The sequence below is a fragment of the Anguilla rostrata genome, chromosome 19 (genome assembly GCF_018555375.3).
Source record: "Anguilla rostrata isolate EN2019 chromosome 19, ASM1855537v3, whole genome shotgun sequence".
Taxonomy (NCBI): domain Eukaryota; kingdom Metazoa; phylum Chordata; class Actinopteri; order Anguilliformes; family Anguillidae; genus Anguilla; species Anguilla rostrata.
The window spans coordinates 13,957,907-13,982,835 of record NC_057951.1 but is presented as its reverse complement, the minus strand read 5'-3'; the positions used below and the strand labels follow the sequence as shown (position 1 = coordinate 13,982,835).

General features: G+C 55.5%; 1 protein-coding gene across 1 annotated transcript in view; it reads right to left on the bottom strand.

The window, feature by feature from the left end:
* Positions 1-24,929, bottom strand: part of lrp6 (low density lipoprotein receptor-related protein 6) — a 47,283-nt gene that overhangs the window by 11,091 nt on the left and 11,263 nt on the right. Inside the window, 13 exon segments of the mRNA XM_064319484.1 lie at positions 206-396; positions 1,060-1,265; positions 1,537-1,739; positions 1,910-2,236; positions 3,672-3,856; positions 4,060-4,286; positions 4,760-5,049; positions 5,408-5,624; positions 7,951-8,122; positions 9,311-9,707; positions 14,488-14,622; positions 16,552-16,748; positions 17,095-17,292. Coding sequence (XP_064175554.1) covers positions 206-396; positions 1,060-1,265; positions 1,537-1,739; positions 1,910-2,236; positions 3,672-3,856; positions 4,060-4,286; positions 4,760-5,049; positions 5,408-5,624; positions 7,951-8,122; positions 9,311-9,707; positions 14,488-14,622; positions 16,552-16,748; positions 17,095-17,292 — 2,945 coding nt within the window.

Sequence of the window (24,929 nt, the reverse complement as noted above, 5' to 3'; positions counted from 1 at the left end):
TAGGGTTAGGCATTTATTGCTCGTGGTTTTTTTATTTGTGAGCTTGGGTGGACCTTGTCCATAGCTTGGCTGTTCTTCATTTCTTTTCAGAGGAAATAAGTAACCTCCCGTTGCCACTACCTGTGACTCAGAGGGAGGGGGGGCGGTGGGGTGAGGGGTTCTGGGTCAGGTATCTGAGACGCGGGCGGGACGGCGCTGCGCTCACCGGACAGGTCGCTGCTCTCGATGCGGCGCAGGTCCGAGTCCACCCAGAACAGCTTGTCCACCTGGTTGTCGATGGCCAGGGCGACGGGCTTGCCCAGCCCGCTGAAGAACAGCACCTCCCGCTCCGTCCCGTCCAGCGCCGCCCGCTCGATCTTGGGCGAGCGCTCCTGCAGGTTGGTGAAGTACATGTACCTGCGGACAGAGGGGACGGGTCAGAGCACGCACCTGGAACACACCTGGGACACACCTGGGACACACCTGGGACACACCTGGAGTCTATTAGCTGACAACAACTGGAGCAGGTACACTGTCACAGTCACTCTGCTATTACTCAGTTACTGTTACATTATGCAGTTACTCTATTACTCTAGTACTCTGGTACAATAGTACGCTAGAACTCTGCCAGTACTCATAGTTACTCTGCCATTGCTCAGTTACTCTATTGCTCACAATGACCTGGGAAAACCCAGCCTACTTACAACCACCTTACAGGTACAGGTGCGAATGCTACACATGAAAGCACAGCCAGCCTACTGCACAGGAAGGGTCTGTGTGTGCGTATGCATACGTGTGTGTATGTGTGTGTGTGTGTGTGTGTGTGTGTGTGTGTGTGTGTGTGTGTGCGCGCGTGTACGTGTGTGTGTGTGTGTGTATGTGTGTGTGTGGTGTGGGTGTGGTGTGTGTGGTGTGTGTGTGTGCGCGTGTGTGTGTGTGTGGTGTGTGGTGTGTGTGTGGGTGTATGTGTGTGTGTGTGTGTGTGTGAGTGTGTGTGTGTGTGTGTGTGTTGTGTGTGGGTGTAGTGTATGTGTGAGTGTGTGTGTATGTGTGCGTGAGCGGGACAGGCGCAGGACTCACCCCCTCTCGGGGTTGACCACGATGGCGCGGGGCTTGTCGTGCTCCCCGCGCAGGACCACGCCCACCCGCTGCCCGTCGGTGCGCGTGACGTTGATCACGTTGGTGGCCTCGCTGGTCCAGTAGATGTAGCGGCTGTAGATGTCGATGCTGAGGTCATAGGGCTGGAGGCCCAGGCTGCCCGCCGTGCTGGACACCACCGTCATGCTCTGGGGGGGGGCAGGGGAAGGGGGGGGTCAGCGATGGACCACCGTCAGGAACCCTAGCACTTCAAAAGGCCTCTTTCAAGGACGCCACTGGTAAAATAAGTCTCAGACCTGAAGTTAAAACAGCACGGCGCACCTGGCCACTTTAAACAGGGATAACCAGGCGCTTCGCAAAACAGAATACAGGTGCACAACAAATTCACACGAGCTTGGATTTCAAGTTTGGACGCACGTCTCACGGAAAGTTTAGCGAGAGAGTGGCAGTGCGGGGTACCTGGTTGCCGTCCTCCTGGGAGCGGCGGATGGCGTTCTGCTTCAGGTCGATCCAGTACAGGTGCTTGTCCAGCGGGTGGTAGTCGATGGCGCGCACGTTGCGCAGGCTGTGGATGGGCAGGATGATGTCGGGGCTCTGCTGCTCGTCCATCACCATGCGGTTAATGGCCGTCTTCTGGCTGAACAGCAGGAAGGACGTGGGAGCTGGGGGGGGAGGAGAGGGGGGGCGCGGGATTAAAAAGCTGCTATCTGTCACACCAAGGAGGATATAATGCATCTCAGCCTCCTCCCTGCCTCCCCTAACCCCACCCCCTCTCTCCCTGTTGCTGCTGACAAGGCCCCTCCCCTAACCCCGCGAGGCCCCTCCCACTCACGGCTGCAGGTCTTGTTGTCGGCGTTGAGCGAGTAGTGGGCGGGGCAGCCGCACACGTAGCTGCTGACGGGCACGGCCAGGCACAGGTGGGAGCAGTGCCCGTTGGTGGAGGCGCAGGCGTTCCAGCCGCCCTGCCGGGACGAGTGGAACACCAGGATGTCCATCACGTAGTCCAGGTGGCCCTGGATGACGGTGCGGTTCTGCCCGCTGGTCTTGTTGGCCCGCTCGATGCTGCGCTGGCTCCAGTCCGTCCAGTAGATGTAGTCCTGGTACTGCGTCAGGCCGAAGGGGTGCGGCAGGTCGTCCGCGATCACCTCCCGCTCCTGGCCTGCGTGTGCGAAGGGAATAACATCCGCGAGTCAGGCAGGAGAGTTAGCAGCCACACGCTCCATACCGCCGCAGACAGCTTTATTACTTCCTGCCTCTCCACCCAAGCCAATGTGGGCAGAGCGCTCTGGTGCAAGGCTGCCGGGCAGTACCCAGGTGCGTGCACTGGTAGGTGGTGGGGGTGGGTGGGGGGTCAATTCCCCCCCTCCCCAATGTGAATTGCTCCGACTTCTCATAAACGCACATAAGCACAATTCCATTATTTTCACTAATATTACTAAACCTAACTTCTGTGAGCAAAAACAACAAAAAAAAATCTCATACCAGTGAGATTCACCACTGAGGCTATCCACCCCTCCCCCTCCTGTAACATACCCCTATAAGCTGATATGACTGCGAGCCTTGGGCACGCTCAGTGCGTAAGCGTGATATAACAGCGCTGTTTGGCTGTAGTCTGTTCCACAGCAGAGCTGGGCACTGGGCTGGAGCGCGTACGCTGGAGCCTCTGGCCCAAACCGAAGCCACATGAGCAGCGAGAGCGCTGTGTTCCACACCCTGGCGTCTGAGGCCCGTGGAGCGGCTCTCTGGAGCTCCTAATTGAGAACACGTTGGGCCTCTGTGAGTCTGTACCTCACACACAGGGAACGCGTAATCAAACCTGACTGGACCGCAGAACCACACCGCTCACCGCCAGCCACGCAGAGCCCGCGGATTCTCTCTCTCACAGGAGAGAGAGAGAGAGGACACAAACAGAGGAGGACTGCAGGAATGTCAACCCAGAGTCTGCGTCATACGGAATTACCCACAATGCACTCAGGGGTCTGCTGTTTCCACTGCCGCAGTGGGTCGTGCCATCTACTGCTGTGTGCTTTCAATTCACTGCTTTTTTTTTGTTGACTGTTACTTTTGAATTCAAACCACTTAATTCTGTTATTTCATTTATCATGACGCATTCACTTGCCCCCCCATGTGTTTGTTCAGATTGACAAGCGATAGAGGCGGGACCACGGCTGTGATTCTGGTTTGCTGTGGCAATCTGTACCATGTTTCATACCAATAAAGCACACTGAATTGGGGAAAAAAAGTAAATTGAGAGAGGGGGAGAGGGAGGACAGAGAGAGAGGGGAGAGGGGAGGGGAGAGGGAGAGAGAGAGGGACAGGAGAGAGAGGAGAGAGAGAGAGAGGGAGAGGGGGAGAGAGAGAGAGAGAGAGAGGAGAGAGAGAGGGAGAGGGAGGACAGAGAGGGAGAGGGACAGAGAGAGAGAGGGGGAGAGGGACAGAGGGAGGACAGAGAGAGGGAGAGGGACAGAGAGAGGAGAGAGAGAGGGAGAGGGAGGACAGAGAAAGAGAGGGAGAGGGACAGAGAGAGGAGAGAGGGAGAGGGAGAGAGAGAGAAAGAGAGAGAGAGGGACAGAGAGAGGGATTTAAGGGCTCACCCAGCATGTTGGACGACTCGATGAGCGTGGTGTCCAGGTCGGTCCAGTACAGCCGCCGCTCGGCGTAGTCGATGGTCAGGCCATTGGCCCGCCCCACGTTGGGCACCAGGGTGATGCGGCCCGTCCCGTCCATGGCCGCGCGGTCGATTTTGGGCTTGCCCCCCCACTCGGTCCAGTACATGAAGCTGAAATGTGATTGGATAAAAGCAATTACAAAAAAATAAATAATTCAACGCTAGATTCAAATGATTTAAAGGGGTTTCTGTAATACAGGATATCTGCGCCTGTGTGCAATACTTTTCGAACAGCAAACCATGGCTAAAAGAGATCACTCTCTTAAGCAGAGCTGTAGCACCCCCTGTGGGTGAGCGCTGAAAGCGGGCCCTACCCCTCGGCCGGGTCCAGAGCCAGAGCTCGGGGGCTGTCCAGGTCCTTCCACACCAGGACCTGCCGGTGCTGCCCGTCCAGCTTGGCCACCTCGATGCGGTTGGTCCCGGTGTCGGCCCAGTACAGGTTCTTCCCCAGCCAGTCCACCGCCATGCCCTCTGGGTAATCCAGGCCGAACTCCACCACGTGCTCCAGCGCACTGCCATTCATGAAGGCCCTGCTGATGGTCTGCACAGGGAACACAGGAACACACCGCGCAGTCAGAGAGAGACAGGAAACACGCAGAGGAGAGCAGAGGAGGGTAAGGATCCGGGGTGTGTGTGTGTGAGAGTGAGAGAGAGGGCTGCCTGTGGGTTCTCTTCAGTACAACTAATTACCTTCTAATGTTTGGATTTCTATTCTTAAGAAGAAAAAAAAAGCTGGAAGATTTAAAATTTGACTTTGATATCAGGTCTCCCCTTCCCTCCACTCTGCAAATATAATCATTAAAAGAAGAAGGGGGAAAAAAAAAAACACAAAAGCAAAAAGAGGCTGCGTGCGAGCGAGTGAGCGAGGAGAGAGAGCAGATAAAGCCCTCACCCAGCAGCCGGAGAGAGAGAGAGAAGCAGAGAGAGTCAGTTTAATTCCAGACGGGGGCTCACTGGAGCCCCTTACTCAGCCTGGCTGCGGCGAGGCGGGGGGGGGCGGCGCGTTCCCCTCACCTTCAGCGTGATGTCGGTCCAGTAGATGCGGTTGTCGGTCACGTCGAAGTCGAGGGCGGAGGCCTCCTTGACGCCGGTGAGCGGGATGGCCACGTTGTTGTTGTTGGTCTCCAGGGAGATGCGGCGGATGTCGGTGTGGCGGGAGAACAGCAGGAAGGCCTCAGGCACGATGCAGGTGCTCAGGTCCCCGATCAGCTCCAGCCCGATGGGGCAGGCGCACTGCACGCCCTGCGGCCGGAACAGGCACAGGTGGCTGCAGCCGCCGTTGTTCTCCGCGCACGGGTTCGTGCCTGGGGGGGGGGAGGAGCGCACACCAAAAACACATTCAGATTCGGAGACTAATCGCCCAATCAGGAGGCAGAAGTGCAGGTTCAAAACGGGTTAACAAAACCAGCAGATCCCTGGCGTAAGTAGCCAGGACTGTTTACGGCTGCCAGGGAGGACAGATTCTGAGCTCACACCGGGCAGACGACCAATGAGTGACTGCGCACTGCCTGATTGACAGCACACCCAGCGAATAACATACTCCTCCCACTTGTGGGGACCTAGATCCCGCCCCCTCCCTCACCAAATACAATGAGACTGCACACAGTGAAGCCCGGCAGTGCTCCTCCCAGGACACAGGCTGCGGACTCGGGGGACGCTCACCGAAGGTCTTGTGCACGTAGGTGGCCTTGAGGCCCATGAGGTCGGGCAGCTGGTCGATGATGACCTCACGCTCGGCCGAGCGCTTGTGCACGCGCTCGATGCTCCGCCTCTGCCAGTCGGTCCAGTACACGAAGTCGCCCAGCAGCGTGAAGCCGAAGATGTGCGGCAGCTTGTCCTCCACCAGCGCCCGCCGCCCCGTCCCGTCCATGTCCATCACCTGCGCCGCAAACACCACAGCTTTGGAGAACGCGCGGGGCCAAGATCCTGGATGCTGATTGGCTACCCAGGCTTCCGAACATCTCACCAGAACATTCACACATCATTCTGAACCAGCACCACTGCACCTTCCACCAGGACGGACATCCAAAAACAATACGAAATATTCACTGTACCCCTCTGTGTCCTTCATTGTAAAAGGGTAAATATTCACAGCATGTGCAGGAGTGGGACCTGGATACGTGAGTTTGGATAGTAACAGAACTTACATGCACACACACACTCACACACATGCGCGCACACGCACACGCACACACTCACACATGCACACACATACATGCACACTCACACGCACACGCACACGCACACGCTCACGCTCACGCTCACGCACACGCACACGCACACGCACCATTCCTGTGCCCGGGGGCCCAAGGGGAGCACAGGCCTCAAAATGAGGAACTTCAAATGTGCTCTGGCTGCAGCAGAGGAAGCCAAGAGGGACAGCTTCCCAAATAATCACGGAAACTAAAGCCCTTTCTGCAAGATGGAGCCTCTCTCAGTAACCTCACCCAACGCACAGCCGCTGCCTCTCTCTCTCTCTGGCATCTCTGCACTCCTGAAATACTACACTCAAATATACTTTCACCTCCCCCCCTTACCCCCACCAGGAATACTTTTCTGGGTTACATTTCTGGCCGAATGGTGCAGTTTTTATTGTTTCCAGACGTTTCTGAGCCACTAGCTGGAGTTGTATCTTATTTGTTTTTTAAGCTGGAAGGCCTGCCCTCGGTCCAGTTGAGCTCACCAGAGTGTTTGGAATAATCCGGAGTAAAGTGGGGACTGCAGAAACTGCAATACCTTCAGTTTCTCCCCAAATTCCAACACAGGATCAAGACCACTCAACTGTGACAATTCACCATCTACTAACCATCATACTAACCCAACAATCTATCCCCTTGTATTCTAGAACTGCAGTCAACATCACGCACACACTCTCTCACACACATGCACGTACGCACACACACACACATATATACACAAACACACACAAACATGCTTGCACGCACACCATCTCTCTCTCTCTCACTCACACACACACACCATCCTCTCACACACACACATACACACACCATCCTCACACACACACACACACAATATCCTCTCACACACACACACACACACACACACACGGCTGAGGGCCTGTGCTGGTTTGGAAGCCCAGGCCACACTGTGGTGTTGGTTTCACATTCTGGGGCTATTCTAAACAGAGCAGACCACAGCTGCACAGAGGCAGCAATAGGAACCAGATGTGGGCTTCACCACAAACACCACCTCAGAGCAGAGAGAGTCAGGGGATGGTCCCAAACCCCCCCACACCCCACCCCCTCCCAAACACCACCTCAGAGCAGAGAGAGTCAGGGGACCATCCAAAACCCCCCCATTACCACCAACCACCCGCCCATCTCAAACACCACCTCAGAGCAGAGAGTCAGGGGACCATCCCAAATCCCCCACACCCACCCCCACCCCCCCATCTCAAACCCCCCCCCACATCCCCCCCCCCAAAACACCACCTGAGAGCAGATGAGAAAGCCACACAGAACAAGTGTTAAGAAAGAAGACATCCACAGCTACCCAGTGAGACTCGGGTGTTATTTACAGCACTGACTTGCTTTCATGTCATTGGCATTAATGTGCTTTACTCTGCACTGGTGAGTAAGCAGAGGGAGCCGCAGTAAAGCCCTGGACACAGAGCGGCGTGGCTGCCAGCGCTCCCCCGCGTGTGTAATTAAAGCTTATTATGGGTAACAGGAAGTCTGGCCCCGAGCCCCTGGCAACGGTCACCGCTAACAACACGCACTGCGGTACCAGCCAAGGGCAGGAGAGCACGCTGAACGCAGGCGTTCAGCAAACCTGGCTGAACCATCCAGGTTCATAGGGCGTTCAGAGCTGGCTGACATCATGTTCATAGGCGTTCAGCAAGACCATGGCTGAACACATCAAGGGTTCATAAGGGTTCAGCAGACTTGCTGACACATAGGTCATAGGGTTCAGCAAGACCATGGCTGAACACATCAAGTGTTCATAAGGGCGTTCAGCAAGACTATGGCTGAACACATCATGTGTTCATAAGGGCGTTCAGCAAGACTATGGCTGAACACAGCAGGGTGTTGAGCAAGACTATGGCTGAACACAGTGTGTGCTCATAAGGGTGTTGAAGACTATGGAAGAACATCATGTCCTCATAAGTGTCTTGCGGAAGACTATGGCAGAGCAAATCATGTGTTCATAAGGGGGTGGAGGAAGACCAGGGTCGTGCCCCTCACCTCTATCTTGTCGGTCTTGGCGTCTCCCCAGTAGATCTTGCTCTCTGCGTAGTCCAGCGCCAGTCCGTTGGGCCAGCCCAGGGAGGTGTTGACCATCACCACGCGGTCCGTGCCGTCCAGAGCCGCCCGCTCGATCTTGGGGATCTCGCCCCAGTCCGTCCAGTACATGTACCTGCAGAACAGGAACAGGAAGTGATGTCAGAGGGATGGGAACACTGAGGTGACATTAAAGTCGCAAATAAGAGTAATTCAGCAACAGGGAGCTCCTTATGCTACACTGCTGCCCAGGTTACACCTCAGAGAAAACGCACACAGACACGCCTTACTTAAAACAGTTACCGCAAATACTCAGACCGGCCTTTTTTATTTTATTTGTTTTTTCAGTATTATGTTCAGACAGCGGGCCTTTTCAGTGGCGTGTTCTCTCTGTTATCTCTCGTTTTCTCAAAGCGTTTCCTGTGGATTTCCACTGTGGATTTCCCCGCTGTGCATTTGGTGAGTCACGGCTGTGAGATGAGGCCCTTTGTCACATTCTGACAGCATTACGCCGTGTTTCTATCGCTGATCGCACAGGAGCGACGCGTCTGACGCGCTGACCTTCCCTCGCGGGCGACGCGCCGGCCAATAAGGGATTCTGGGATTCTGCCGCGCTCTCCGGCATGTGGAAATTCAGGTCTCAGCGAATCAAAACCAGACATTCCAGCGCTCGGGGTTTTCTCCCACGCTCCACCGCGCCCACAGACTCCGCCCCCGGCGCCGCGCGCTGTGACGCACACGGACGGACGGACGCACACGGCGGGATACCCAGCATGCCCCCCGGTCGCTGTCGCTCACAGCTGACGGAGCGGGGCGGCCGTATCCGAACCCCGTCATCAGCGGCTGGGCGCTCGCGGGGAGGGGGGGGGCGCCTGTTACCCCAAAGCTCTCATTGTCCCGTTTGACAGGCAGGTCCAGAGGGAGCCAGCGGAATACACAGGGCTGGCAGGGCTCCAGCTAATCCCCCCCCCCACACCTTCCCCCACGTCTCGCTGTCTGAGTGAGGAATGAAGTCCAGCCACTCTGACTCACTGACAGACAGCGTGACAGGCCCCGCCCAGCCCGCAGTCGGCCCCTCCTATTGGTTGAGATTAGAAACAACTGCAGCCGGGGCCCCGACCTACACTGATCTTTTTAAGGTGAGGAAACCATGACGACGGCAGCTGCACGTTCTCCGATTCATTTCCTCACGCAGTGACTGCAGCAGGAGCACCCAGAGAAAGCGGGCCCATACCCGCCCAAATCTGCCTGTACCCGCCCGTGCCCGCCCGTGTGCACCCGTACCCGCCCGTATGCACCCGTGCCCGCGCTGGTGTGTACCCACCCTGCCACGGGGTCCAGCGCGATGGCGCGGGGCTCGTCCAGGTCCTCGGACACCAGGATCTTGCGCATGGTGCCGTTGAGGCGGGTGACCTCGATGCGGTCGGTGCCGGTGTCGGTCCAGTACAGGTTGCGGGCGACCCAGTCCACGGCGATGCCGTCGGGGTGGCTGACCTGCGAGGTCACCACCAGCTGCCCGTCGGCGCCGTCCAGGCGCGCCCGGCGGATGGCCCGCACCTCGTCGTCCGTCCAGTACACCAGCCCCTCCACCGGGTCGTAGTCGATGGCGATGGCGTGCCGGATGTCCTCCGCCTTCAGGACGATGTCGGTGAAGTCGGGCGTGTCCAGCGAGATGCGCCGCAGGTCCGTCCGCCGTGCCAGGAGCAGCAGCTGCGTGGCGCCTGCGCGGGAGACACAGGGGCATTATGGGTAACGGCACTGAGAGCGACCTGAGCAGGCGAGGAACAGCACGCAGTAGAGACAGAGGAGGACGGGTAAGTTAGACTTACAGTCACACAAAAATATCAATACGTACGAATGCCACAGAGACTCTAACAGAGGAAGGAGCCGTGGGTGTGTGTCCCCGTCCACTCTGACACCCACATTCCCTTCTGTGTGAGGGGACGGGGGATGGGGGACAGGGCAGGGGGGCAGCTCTGTACCCTCAAACCCTCCTGATGAACCCCTCTTTGAAGAATTCAATCAGGATCCACTTTGAGTAATCAGGCATGACCAACGCTGCCTCTCCCCCATACAGGCCCCCCCCCCACAGGCCCCCACCCCATCAGATGGGCCGGCGCTGGACAACAAAGGGCACCGCACCCCACCCCCACCCCCAGCACCCAGACCCCCATCCTCCCGCTGGTGGTAGGAGCCTGAAAGCCTTTCAAACGCTGGAGCAGAGGAGCCCTCAGCACCTCCTGCACCTCCTCCTGCCTCCTGCACCTCCAGCCAGCGCAGCCCGTCTGATCACCACGACAACGGCTCGCGATTCGCACGTCACGCACAGCCTCAATCAATCAATCAGTCAGTCAGTCAGTCAGTCAGTCAGTCAGTCAGTCAGTCAGTCAGTCAGTCAGTCAACAGATCAATCGGCCTTGATTCCTGTATCCTGCCTTTTACAAACAGGCTGTCACACAGGCCTATTCGCCCAGAATCTAAAGCTCCCCCCCAAAACGCGCCCATGTAGGGACTGAGCCCTTAACAGGTGACCAGTCCTGTGAAATCGCAGTGTTCAGCCTGCAGGGTCCGTCCCACAGACAAGTACCCCAACGCGGCTGAGCGGGGCAGCTTAACACAGCCTCTGTGCAAAGGACAGAAACCCAGCACACCTCCGTCACATCTGCCCCCCGTTAGCTGACCGATAAACACAGGCAGAGAGATCAGAACGTCTTCATATAATCCTCCGCCTCCTTCTGATTGGCCGCTCCGGAAGGGCAGGGTTAGGGTTAGGACACAGCCGTGTGCATACAGCAGCTAACAAATTGGCGGCGTTCTCCGTGTGCAGTTAGACGCCTCCGTCCGCCATTGTCTGCCCGGTGGGCGGGGCAGAGCGGAGGGCCAAACAATACCCATAATTCAGTTCTCAGGGCTCGGCCCGGACAGCCTGCGCCACGGCCAGGCCCTGAAACTCCGCTCAATTTCACCTCAACAGACGCTTCAGACGCGAAAGGTTTCACACGTCCTTTCACAGACATTCAGGCGCATCGCTGAATGCTGTCAGGCAGGTTTTTAAAAAGAAATAAGCACATTAAAAATGGCAGATTTTACTAATGGAATTGTAAGTGTCACTTATTTTTATTTTTATTTCTGCCACATTCTATGGGTGCAAGTGGCAATAATTTACAGTCATCTACAAATGCGAGAATCCCAATTTGAAAACAAAGTACAAGTTTGATTTTTGTGGAATTCTTTGTTTTTTTTGTGAAAGTAACCAGGAGGGGAAGGGAAGAGGAGGGCAGAAAAGAGAGAGGGATGAAGAAAAGCAAGCGGTGAAAGGGGCATTGTGCGCAGTTACACATGTGACCACCCCCGACAAAAGCCCCCCACCCCCCCCACCCCACCACCACAGAGCGAGAGTGGGGGGTGCAGGGGGGTGTTTAGGGGGTACTGAAACAAAACGAGGACACACAGGACAGGGGGAACAGAGTGCGCCCGAGTATCCGCACAGCCCAGCAACAAGCCTGCGTCGCCACGGCAACCGCAGGGCGGCCCCCGTCACCTCTGGCCGCGGGGACCATCAATCAGAGATAACATGGGGGCGGGGCTCCTGAAACAGGCCACGCCCCCTCCCCCCCCCAAAGTCATCTGTTTCTCCTCAAGTCCACCGACAGACCACAGAGGCAACATGACTCCTGACACATCCAAAAACCCAGAGGTACAGCTACAGCCCAACACTCCCCAACGCAGGACAGCTCAACTGCCAGAAAACATCCTATGGGCTTCCTTCTTTTTTTAAACCTCCGCACATACATTTTATTTATCATAATAAACAGATCACCCAGAAAAATAACCATACAACTGACCTTACTAAAGCACAGAAATTGGCCAACCTTATGTTTTTTTTAATATAATAAAAAAATATATTTTTTAAGTGTGGTTCCGGTAATTTCTGTTGTCAGCAGATCCACCAGCAAGGAAACTCAAACAACCGGACATACCAGCTTTCCGAATACGTTCTAAGAAATTCAGCGGAAAAACTCTTCTACAGTTCTACGGAACCGTCAAAATAGAAGCTGTTGGCGATTTAGCTCCCTTATTGCTGAACTGCGGGACGGCTGGTGTTTTCAGAGGGAGTTTGCTGGAACGGCTCGAGATGTTTTTGATACAGTGATACAAGTTCTGGTTAAAATGGCGCCTCCCCCCTTACAGAACAGAAACATGCACTTGGAAACGAGAACTGAAGCCGCTCACAGCTCACGGCACGCGAAGCGTTTCAGGAGGACGGACTCCTGGAAATACGGCTGCGTTTGCGCAACAGCTGTGTGCTCAAAGCCGGCGCTGAACGCAGCGACTGCGCAGCTCAGAGGCGTTTCGCTTCACTGTGAGCAGCGACTGCGCAGCTCAGAGGCGTTTCGCTTCACTGTGAGCAGCGACTGCGCAGCTCAGAGGCGTTTCGCTTCACTGTGAGCAGCGACTGCGCAGCTCAGAGGCGTTTCGCTTCACTGTGAGCAGCGACTGCGCAGCTCAGAGGCGTTTCGCTTCACTGTGAGCAGCGACTGCGCAGCTCAGAGGCGTTCGCTTCACTGTGAGCAGCGACTGCGCAGCTCAGAGGCGTTTCGCTTCACTGTGAGCAGCGACTGCGCAGCTCAGAGGCGTTTCGCTTCACTGTGAGCAGCGACTGCGCAGCTCAGAGGCGTTTCGCTTCACTGTGAGCAGCGACTGCGCAGCTCAGAGGCGTTTCGCTTCACTGTGAGCAGCGACTGCGCAGCTCAGAGGCGTTTCGCTTCACTGTGAGCAGCGACTGCGCAGCTCAGAGGCGTTTCGCTTCACTGTGAGCAGCGACTGCGCAGCTCAGAGGCGTTTCGCTTCACTGTGAGCAGCGACTGCGCAGCTCAGAGGCGTTTCGCTTCACTGTGAGCAGCGACTGCGCAGCTCAGAGGCGTTTCGCTTCACTGTGAGCAGCGACTGCGCAGCTCAGAGGCGTTTCGCTTCACTGTGAGCAGCGACTGCGCAGCTCAGAGGCGTTTCGCTTCACTGTGAGCAGCGACTGCGCAGCTCAGAGGCGTTTCGCTTCACTGTGAGCAGCGACTGCGCAGCTCAGAGGCGTTTCGCTTCACTGTGAGCAGCGACTGCGCAGCTCAGAGGCGTTCGCTTCACTGTGAGCAGCGACTGCGCAGCTCAGAGGCGTTTCGCTTCACTGTGAGCAGCGACTGCGCAGCTCAGAGGCGTTTCGCTTCACTGTGAGCAGCGACTGCGCAGCTCAGAGGCGTTCCGTTTCACTGTGAGCAGCGACTGCGCAGCTCAGAGGCGTTTCGCTTCACTGTGAGCAGCGACTGCGCAGCTCAGAGGCGTTTCGCTTCACTGTGAGCAGCGACTGCGCAGCTCAGAGGCGTTTCGCTTCACTGTGAGCAGCGACTGCGCAGCTCAGAGGCGTTTCGCTTCACTGTGAGCAGCGACTGCGCAGCTCAGAGGCGTTTCGCTTCACTGTGAGCAGCGACTGCGCAGCTCAGAGGCGTTTCGCTTCACTGTGAGCAGCGACTGCGCAGCTCAGAGGCGTTCCGTTTCACTGTGAGCAGCGACTGCGCAGCTCAGAGGCGTTTCGCTTCACTGTGAGCAGCGACTGCGCAGCTCAGAGGCGTTTCGCTTCACTGTGAGCAGCGACTGCGCAGCTCAGAGGCGTTTCGCTTCACTGTGAGCAGCGACTGCGCAGCTCAGAGGCGTTTCGCTTCACTGTGAGCAGCGACTGCGCAGCTCAGAGGCGTTTCGCTTCACTGTGAGCAGCGACTGCGCAGCTCAGAGGCGTTTCGCTTCACTGTGAGCAGCGACTGCGCAGCTCAGAGGCGTTTCGCTTCACTGTGAGCAGCGACTGCGCAGCTCAGAGGCGTTTCGCTTCACTGTGAGCAGCGACTGCGCAGCTCAGAGGCGTTTCGCTTCACTGTGAGCAGCGACTGCGCAGCTCAGAGGCGTTTCGCTTCACTGTGAGCAGCGACTGCGCAGCTCAGAGGCGTTTCGCTTCACTGTGAGCAGCGACTGCGCAGCTCAGAGGCGCTTCGTTTCACTGTGAGCGCGGGAGAGAGCCGCCAACGCGCTCAGACGACCCGCGCCCGCGCCGCGCCGCGGTGTCACGCGAGGTCACTCCCGCGCTCGGCCAGCGAGACGCTTAGAAAGAGAAACCCACAATCAGCGGGAGGCAGAAAAACACACTTCTGCGCTCATAACAAGACTAAAATCCGACAAGAGAACAGAACAGCCTCCCGTAGAGAACGGAGGAGCAGCAGAGACAGCATTTCTGCAGAGAGGGCAGCAGGAAGCAGGCCAAATTCCAATATGCAGAAGCAGAGGAGGTTATTTGGCAGAAAGGGCAGTTCAGAGGGTAGGACAGGGAAGACATTTTACTCCAGTAAAGAGAGGGGCAAGAGATATCTAGCAGAGAAGTAGAGGATCTGAGGACAGGGGGAGCAGAGATAGTATTTGTATTATGAGATGACGGCAGTGCAGCAGGAAGCCGTAGAGACTCACCCTCTCTGCAGGTCCTGTGGTCGTCCAGCAGCTGCACGCCGGTGGGGCAGGCGCACTGGTAGAAGGGCTTCACAGGGGAGAGCAGACACAGGTGCGAGCAGCCGCCGTTCTTCAGCATGCAGGGGCTGGTCGCCGCTGGAAACGGAGGCAGGAACGGAACACCGGTCACACACACAGACAAACACACACGCGCGCACACACACACACAGGCGCAGCGACACGCCACAGTGCTGAAGACAGCTCCAGCTGAAGCGCACAGCACATGGTTTACACAGGAGCGGTGAGAACACACACACCCTGCTGCAGTAAAAGTGCGCGCAGAGGAAGCCGCGTGGGGACAGGAAACAGCCGGACTGCTCTCCCCCGGCCCCCGGTGTCGCTTTACTGGGGCACAAACAGCCCCGCGGATCCATGTCAGCAGCAAACTGCCTGAAACAGGACACCTCAGTGCTCCCACTGTTGTCTGTCTCTTCAGTGTGGAGGTTATACCTACAGGTCCCGTGTGAGGGCGGGGGGGGGCAGGGGCGGGGGGCGGGGGGGGGGTTGGGGTTTCAGTCTGGTATGCTTTAAAAATAGAGCGCCTAAGAGCCTGGGCGGGCCGGACCGGAAGAGAGAAGACGGGGAAATGTCACGCACTCCGTCACGCGTGGTGTTGGGCGCCCCCCCCGTCCCCTCACACGGTTAAAAAAGAACACCCTGGAAATCCGGAGCGTGAGCCCCGTGAGTGGGCGGGGCCAGCGCTCTGCGTGCTGTGAGTGGGCGGGGCCAGCGCTCTGCGTGCCGCGAGTGGGCGGGGCCAGCGCTCTGCGTGCCGTGAGCAGCGTGTCATGTGACGCGGCGTGCTGAGCGGGGCCGTCGCTGGCAGCCTGAGCACAGCAGGGCGACTGCGTCCTCGCTCACGCTCCGGGTGAACCTGAGGCTGTTTCACCTGCGTGACCTCGCCTTCAACTCCAGCTCACACACCTCACTTCCACCTCCTCACACACCTCACTTTCACCTCCTCACACACCTCACTTTCCACCTCCTCACACACCTCACTTTCTACCTCCTCACACACCTCACTTTCCACCTCCTCACACACCTCACTTTCACCTCCTCACACACCTCACTTCCACCTCCTCACACACCTCACTTTCACCTCCTCACACACCTCACTTTCACCTCCTCACACACCTCACTTTCCACCTCCTCACACACCTCACTTTCCACCTCCTCACACACCTCACTTTCTACCTCCTCACACACCTCACTTTCCACCTCCTCACACACCTCACTTTCCACCTCCTCACACACCTCACTTTCCACCTCCAAACTGTGCAAGCAATTAAACAGCATATATTTACCCCCACTGAGGAAGCTTTCCCACTTCAGTAACCCTAAACCATAAAACCATTTAAATCATAACAACGACTAGAAAGAGTAACTTAAATATTTTTCAATGCTCTGAATTCCTAAAAATGGAATGGATAACCCCCCAGCCCCCTCACAAGCAGGTCTCTGTGGGCCGTGGGAGTGGGGCCTGCAACCTGAGGCCTACGCCAGGGCGGGCCCCCTGTCCGCTACGGCTCTCTCCCCCCCGCCATCGTGGATTCCCCGCATTCTGGGGAGGGGGAGGGGGACACAGGGCCCTTTGTGTCCCGGCCCGCTGGGGGGAGCAGCAGCAAGGTGATTGTGCTCTAATGGCTTCTGAAGAGCAGCATCGGTGCACAAAAACCCCACAAAAACACTCACGCACTGCTTCGCTCTCAGAAACGACAAAAATGGCCAGGGAGGAGAGGCAGGAAGCTGCTCCTCCTGCATAACCGAGCCAGGGGCAGAGTCTCTGTGTCTCTCCCCCAGGGCTGAGGCCAGGCAGGATGCACTCAGGATGGGCTGAGACTGGGGGGTACAGTAGTGCTGGTCATGGACAATCAAATAAGAGAGAACAGCACCAGAGATGGCCAATCACTAGGGAGACCCTTGTGAAAGTCAACAGGCCTGGGATTGGTTGCTGTGCTAGTGACAGGTGCGGGGCAGGTGCGTGATTGGCTGCAGCTGTGCGCGGCTGCGCTGTGATTGGCCTACCCAGGGGCTGTCGGTTCTGGCTGAAGACGTGGATGTCCATGGGGGAGAAGATGTTGGTGTGCACCTCGCGCCGGTCCTCGCCCGTGCCCTTGTGGCAGGAGTGGATGGAGTGCGTGTTCCAGTCCGTCCAGAACAGCGTGTCCTCGCTCAGCGTCAGGGCGAAGGGGTGAGGCAGGGAGCCTTTCACTACCACCTCCCTGTGAGCACACACACACAGGCACGCGCGCAGGCACACATATACACACACACGCACACAAACACAAACAGACAGAAACAGGAGATAACCATTATAAACCATTCTAGAGGCAATACTAAACAATCTATTTTAGTATTGGGTCAGGCAGAAGGGCAGTGGGACAGTAATAGGGTAAGGGGCAGAGGGGTGCGGTAAAGCTGAGAGATTTGGGGAGGGGGAGAGACGGGCGGAGGGGTGTGGTAACGCTGAGAGATTTGGGGAGGGGGAGAGACGGGCGGAGGGGTGTGGTAAAGCCGAGAGATTTGGGGAGGGGTACAGACGGGCGGAGGGGGGCGGGAGGGGCGTACCTGCCGGTGCCGTCCAGGCTGGAGCGGTGGATGACGCTGTACTTGGCGTCGGCCCAGTACAGCTTCTGCTCGCTGTAGTCCAGCGTCAGGCCGTTGGGCCAGTAGATGCCGCTGTCCACGATGACCGAGCGACTGGCCCCGTCCATCCCCGCCCGCTCGATCTTAGGGACCTCGCCCCAGTCCGTCCAGTACATGTACCTGCGGGGACAGAGGGGACAGAGAGCACACTTCAGCTGGGCTTCTCACACCCCGGACTGCAGCACTCGCTACACCGATGGACTCAGCTTTAGCATTAGCAGAGCTAACAGGAGGCTCTCACACACACACACACTGACAGACAGACAGACAGACAGACAGACACACACACACATACAGCCCCTGGGGGCTCAGTGCACTGCAGTGGTCCACAGACTCCACTCCTGCTGCCACATGCTGCTCTTTAATCAAAGCCCCTAATCGCACAGGGGGGCTCACCGTGAACACAAACAGCCAACAGGAACTCCAGCAGGTCAGTCTGCCTGCAGCCCTCCAGCCATCCACGGGCTGCACCAGGGGGGGTCCAATCTCAGCCTAAAAGGGTCGATGTCGGTGCAGGTTTTTTGTTCTAGCCCAGCGGTAAGTAATCCTGGTCTTTAATCAGGACTTTGATAAGGAGAATGAGTCTGAGCTCTGCACCCACACCGGCCCTTTTCGGATAAGACAGGACACCCCCAGCTTTGGAGTATTCCAGTCACGCAATCCAGGAATATTTTCACAAAGAGACTGAATGAGGACGACTGTAATCATTTTCTGCTCATAAAACACATCTTAACACATGGCCCAAACGCACGCTGTCCAACCGAGAGCACTTCCCAAACGCACTCCGCCCTAAACAAGCGACATGACATCCTGAAGGCCCCGACCAGCCCGGGCTATGACCTTTGACCTGCACGGGTAGCCTGGAGCTCAGGGGCCAGAGGCCGGTGACAGACAAAGCGAGGAAGCGGAGCGTCACACCGTGGGGGGGGGGGAGGAGGAGGGGGGGTAGAGGAAGCCGGCCCGTCTTCCAGAGCGCTGGATTCTGGCCAATAAGAGGCGGCCGGGGGTCTGGTTACAGACGCCCTTCTCCTCACCTCGAACTCCGAGCCTGCGGGCCGCCTGGCATGCAACACACGCAGGACCAGGGCCTTCTGTACCGCCAACGCAACCCGCTACGCTCAGCCGCCAACGCAACCCGCTACGCTCAGCCGCCAACGCAACCCGCTACGCTCAGCCGCCAACGCAACCCGCTACGCTCAGCCACCAACGCAACCCGCTACGCTCAGCCGCCAACGCGCCGCTCAGCCTCCACACGGGATCCATGCAAACCCACTGCACACACACACACAGGACTCATCTGGACCAAAACATCCAGAAGCTTCCATCGTTCCAGACTGGGGTGAATAAACCTGCACAGGCAAACCGCTCGCATCGACCCAGCCACACACGCCGTCACAGAAACAGGGCTCCCCAGAAACAGGGCTCCCCAGAAACCATGGCTCCCCAACCCGCCTCCAGGAGATCTACCGTCCTGCAGATTTTCACCCCAAACCTAACAGAGCTCACCTCACTCAGCAGCTACAGATCATGCTGAGCTGCTAATTGGCAGAATCTGATGAGCTTTGTTAGGGTTGGAGTGAAACCTACAGGACAGCAGATCTCCAGGAACAGGACAGGGAACCGCTGATGCAAGACGCACCATTTTTACACAAATACACAACGTTTCTGACGTTGTTCCGAGTTCCTCTTTCCCGCTCCCAAAATAAACCTGTGAGGAGCGGGCTGAAAACACGCTGGCGCTGAGAGGCCCGCGGCGGCGCTAGCGCTCGGGGGGGCTCGCTGCACGGGACGGTATTTGGGGAGCCCGGTGGGGGCCCAGGGGAGGGATTAAGGGCCTGTTTGTGGACGCGTCTGACGCAGAGGAAGGGAGAGACGGGGGGCAGAGCGGATTCGGCACAAACACAAAGAGGCCCAGCGGGGCTCTGGGCCCGGCCTGTTAACGGCTGCTTTTGTTTTCCCAAATTGCCTTTCCGACCCTCCTCCCAGCTGGACTACCCCCACCCCCCATCCCCCATCCAGAGCCCCATGACTGCCATCGTTTCCCCAAACACCTCCCCACCTCCTTAAAACACAGGGGCAAAAGGTAGAATGAGCAAAGGGACTCAAATCCATTACTACAGTATCAATCACTCATCACATCCACACTGCTGTACCAATCACTCATCACATCCACACTGCTGTATCAATCACGCATCACATCCACACTGCTGTATCAATCACGCGTCACATCCACACTTCTGTATCAATCACGCATCACATCCACACTGCTGTATCAATCACGCATCACATCCACACTGCTGTATCCAATAATCACATTTGTAGTGCTGTATCCATCACGCATCACATCCACACTGCTGTATCCATCACTAATCACATCTGTAGTGCTGTATCCATCACGCATCACATCCACACTGCTGTATCAATCACGCATCACATCCACACTGCTGTATCAATCACGCATCACATCCACACTGCTGTATCCAATAATCACATTTGTAGTGCTGTATCCATCACGCATCACATCCACACTGCTGTATCCATCACTAATCACATCTGTAGTGCTGTATCCATCACGCATCACATCCACACTGCTGTATCCATCACTAATCACATCTGTAGTGCTGTATCCATCACTCACCACTGTCGTGGATTTCTTAGAAACTGTTGAATAAATCAATTTTCATTCACACTGAAAGCACAAAACTTTATTTTCACACTTCTGTGCCAGGGGGTGTGGAATGCCCTTTCCCCGGCCCATGCAGTAATTATGTGAGTGACAGGGAGAGGCTCCACACTGGGGACGCACGGAGACCAGAGACGGAAGCCAAGCACAAACCTCAGAGAGACGTTTCTCACGCCTCCCATTCACCACGGCTGGGACGGCCTGTGGGTCTGGAGCAGGGCGGAGAGACTAACACTCACATATACACACTTACTCTCCCTCTCACACACACACACACACTCACACACTCGCTCTCTCACACACACATGCGCACACACACACACTTACTCTCCCTCACACACACACTCACACACTCTCTCACCCTCTCTCTCACACACACACACACACACTTACTCTCCCTCACACACACACACATGCACACACACACACACACTCACACACTTACTCTCCCTCACACACACACACACACACACTTACTCTCCCTCACACACACACACACACACTCCCTCTCTCTCTCACACACACACACACTCACACACTTACTCTCCCTCACACACACACACACTCCCTCTCTCTCTCACACACACACACACTCACACACTCCCTCTCTCTCACACACACACACATGCACACTTGCGCATTCACACACACGTGCGTACTCGCACTGACTCAATGACTCAATGACTCAATGACTCAATGACTCAATGACTCAATGACTCAATGACTCAATGACTCAATGACTCAATGACTCAATGACTCAATGACTCAGTGGTTGGGCTCACAAACTCACTGAATCACTGACTCACAGCAGCCAGGCTCACTGACTGAAGGGGATTTATGCTTTTGGGGGAGGGGGGGGGGTGAAGATTCACAGGGTAGAAGAGGAAGAGGGAGAGGAGGAGGAGGAGGGAGGAGTACTCAGTGGTGTTAAAAACTGTTCTGGGTCTGGGCACTGGTCTGCTGTCCAAAGCCTCATAGAGAGGAACACAGAGACGAGCTCTGGGGGGGGGGCTCAGCCGGACCCTTTAATGACCCTAATTACACGCTTTTTAAAAAACCTGCACATAATAATTAGGCCGCCCTCCTTCAGAAAGCACTCAGCTGCATCCAAGTGAGCACAAAGGCTGCTGGGTATTTGGCCTACTGTGTGCCAAACAGCTTTGAGCATTATCCACAAACTTCCACAGCAACACAAATACTCATCACATAGCTCTACAACAACACAAATACTCATCACATAGCTCCACAACAACACAAATACTCATCACATAGCTCCACAACAACACAAATACTCATCACATAGCTCCACAGCAACACAAATACTCATCACATAGCTCCACAACAACACAAATACTCATCACAAACTTCCACAGTAGCACAAAAACTCTGCTTGTTTTTTTCTGTACCCATTAAAGGTTTTTTCATTACAAGGGACACATACAAGGGTATTTTTTTTGACACCACACAGTTCCATGAATTTGCAAATTGGATCGCAAACCCAGTTATTCAAATTGCAGTTCTGGCATAAACCAGAAACACGGCACATTTCTCCCCTGGTTTACATAACCATCCATAATGCACGAAGGTATTAAAAATGTGCCACGGTCAGGATGTGCATCGTTATCTGATATCCGTAGTATTTTATAAGCAAATCACTTCACCCCGGGGCCAGCCAAGTTTGCATCTTACAGCATGCTGCGCATAAGTCAAACAGGGAAAGTAAGAGCCAAGCTGAAGGGCCAAGTATGAACCTAAACCTACGGATCCACCGTCAAACAACAGTCTGGTTTAGCTCTACAGCACGCAAGGAAAAACAAAACTGAGCGTGGAAATGAGATTTATGCAAAAGCAGATTAAATCATCCCACCTACAGAATGCTGACCGAAACCAGGCGTCTCGCTGCGAGAGGAGCTGAACGTGCGTCGTGCGCTGTTACAATTAACACGTGTCAATTACATGTGTGTGTATACGTGTGCAGGTGAGTGTGCACGCATGCATGTGTGTGTGAGTGTATGTGTGCGTATATACGTGTGCGTGTATATAACGTGTGTGTGTGTGAGTATATACTTGTGTGACAGGGTATATAACGTGTGTGTGTGTGTGTGTGTGTGTGTGTATATATACGAGCGCGTGAGTATATACTTGTGTGACAGGGTATATAACGTGTGTGTGTGTGTGTGTGTGTGTGTGTAGGTGCCTAAGCCAAGCCCCATGCAGGGTGAGTGAGCTGCAGCCCCACTCCTCCAGAGTGGATCAAACAGGCGGTGCACGTGTGTAGCAGACACCCACAGAGACCATTAACCCCAGCCCAACCCACACCCCCCCCCCTCCCCACACCCCCCTCCCCCTCCCACACTCCCACTCCTACCCCACCCCCCACCCCCCCGCGTGGGGAGCGTGTGAAACAGCCCTGCATACACAGAATGCCAACATGGCTTGGCCATTACCCTGGCTAAATAGCTGCCAATATCTTATAGAAAAATAAAAAGCTCCCTCTGGCAAGACTTGGACAAAGAAGAAAGGAATGGCGGGGGGGGTGTTTTTAGTCAGATCCTCTGGGGGGGGGGGTTTAGTCAGAGCCTGTGAGAAGGCCGTTATACAGTAAAGTGAACCCCCTGCTGTTAAATCCAATCCAGCACCGTGCTAGACTTCCACCTCACGGGCAGCTGGCTGTATAGATGCGTGCCCGCACTCTTAAGCCCCAAAAATGCCCGCAGCCAACCCGGCGGGCACCGCGCCAGCACCCCACAACCTGCAGTACACGAGGGCCAATCACATCTGTTCCATTCCACCATTTCCTCCAATCAGAATGAGCAGGAGCAGCAGCAGAGGAAATCATAGCCCTGATCATACATAGTGGCAGTGTTGGGTTCTTCTAGTCCTGTTTATAGAGTGTCTCCACTTTCCCTCCAACACACCCGCTGTTCAAGGTACCGGATAAACCACTGCAGCTACTATGACAACTGTGTGCTGTGATGTCATAGTAGCCACTGTGCTGGACCACTGCACAGCTGTGATGTCACCGAACCGAACTGTGTTTTATGACCACGGCTGCGGTGACTACGGGAAGCTCGCAGGTGTCCAGCTGACCACAGCAGCTGCTTTATGACAACATAAATCACAGAAACTTAAGCACCAGCTCCTGCCAGAGAAATGAGCTGGTAAGCACAACCTAAACTCCAGTCTGCTTCAGAGTTCAATGACTGGCCACCGGACACTGCAAGGGAGAAGCAAACAGGTGAAAGATAAAAATGCAGCTACGTGCGGTAGTTTTGGTGACATCACAGCTGCATAGTCCCTGCTTTAAGGACATGTGACCTGCTTTTTAAATTAATTTCCCATGAGCTCTGTGGGTTGCCTTTTATTCTCAGGAATATTTTCCAAATCACAAAAGAGCAAAGACATCGCTTCTCTACAAAAAGCAACCTGGCGGCCGTCGTGTCCATCTCCGGTTTTAAATAAAGCTGCCCGGCTCGCTCTCCTGAGAAGCGCATTCTCTCTGCGCAGGAGTGAGCTGTACGTTAGGCACCCAACGCGACCCAGAAGGCCGGTTTCCACCTCTATCCCTGACAAAAGGCAAAAGGCAACCAGCTGGAGCCCGCAGAGTAAACACACCAGCGCTGTGAGGACCCCCAGCCTCTGGGCACACACTCAGCACTTTTCCTGTAAATAATTCAAACGAAAATCAAAACCAACCGATGGAGGATTTGTCTTCATTGCACAGTATTTTCCACTGGAGCCGCAACAGAGCAGGAGAACGTAGGTGAAGAGAGGACATTTTACCCCCCCTACCCCTGCCCCCCCCCCCTTTACAATGAATCACGGTTTTGGAAGCCATCCCCACACTCTGCCTCACACATTTTACACAACTGCTCCGGCTCACTTTGAGTATTTTTTTTTTTTTGCAGGGGAAAAAACTACAAGAAAAGGCAGTAACCAAAAACAGCTGCCACAAGGATCAAAGAGAAAACACAGACACAGGCTCTCTCACACACACACACACGTCCACACAGATACACACACACACACAGATACACTTACACACAGATACACACACACACACAGATACACAGATACACTTACACACACACACACAGATACACTTCCACACAGATATACACACACACACACACAGATACACTTACAGACACACACACATCGCTTTGCGATCCAAGCGTTAGAACGAAACGTGCGTTTTGTCGGGTTACTGTGCACGCGAAGGCAGAAGCATGTATTCTGGCAAGCTCTGTGGAATGAGGTGCTGATGGGTTGCTAGGCGCATTAGCATTTTGAGAGTGTGATGCACACAGAGACGGAGGGACACGGCGGGGGGGGGGGGGGGGGGGGGGCAGGCTCCCGCAGCGGGGGGGCTGTTCCGGCAGGCAGGGTAATTAATCGGAAGCTCACTAAGCTATTTGTACAATGGAGTAATTACAGCACTGCTTGCTGAGGGAAGCCCACGGAGTTAGCCCTCCATCTCTCTGTCCCACACACACACACACACACACACACACACACACTTATACACACACACACATACACACACTCAGACATACATACACTCAGACACAAACACACATTCACGTACATGCACGTACACTCACATACACACACGTATGCATGCACACACACACTCACATAGATACACACACACATACACACACTCACATACAGACACACACACATCCATACATACACGCACGCAAATGCAGACACAGACACACTCACACACACACACACCAGGAGAATGGAGTCGCTCCAACTGAAATAAAAGCAATGAATACATTAGAGGGGCCCTTTATCCCGGGCTGAGTGCATTACCATGCCCATTCACACCCCACGCCTGGGGAAGAGCTCCGCTGCACCCACACACCGCTGCATCCCTCCGTCTCTTCATCTCTCTCTCTCTGTCTGTCCGTCTGTATCTCTCTCCCCCTACCTCTCACCCTCTCGCCCTCACTCTGTCTGTCCGTCTGTATCTCTCTCACCCTCTCGCCCTCACTCTGTCTGTGTCCACATTTCTCTCTTCCCGGCTCTCTCCCTCTCTCTCTCTCTCTCTCCCTCTCTCCCTGTC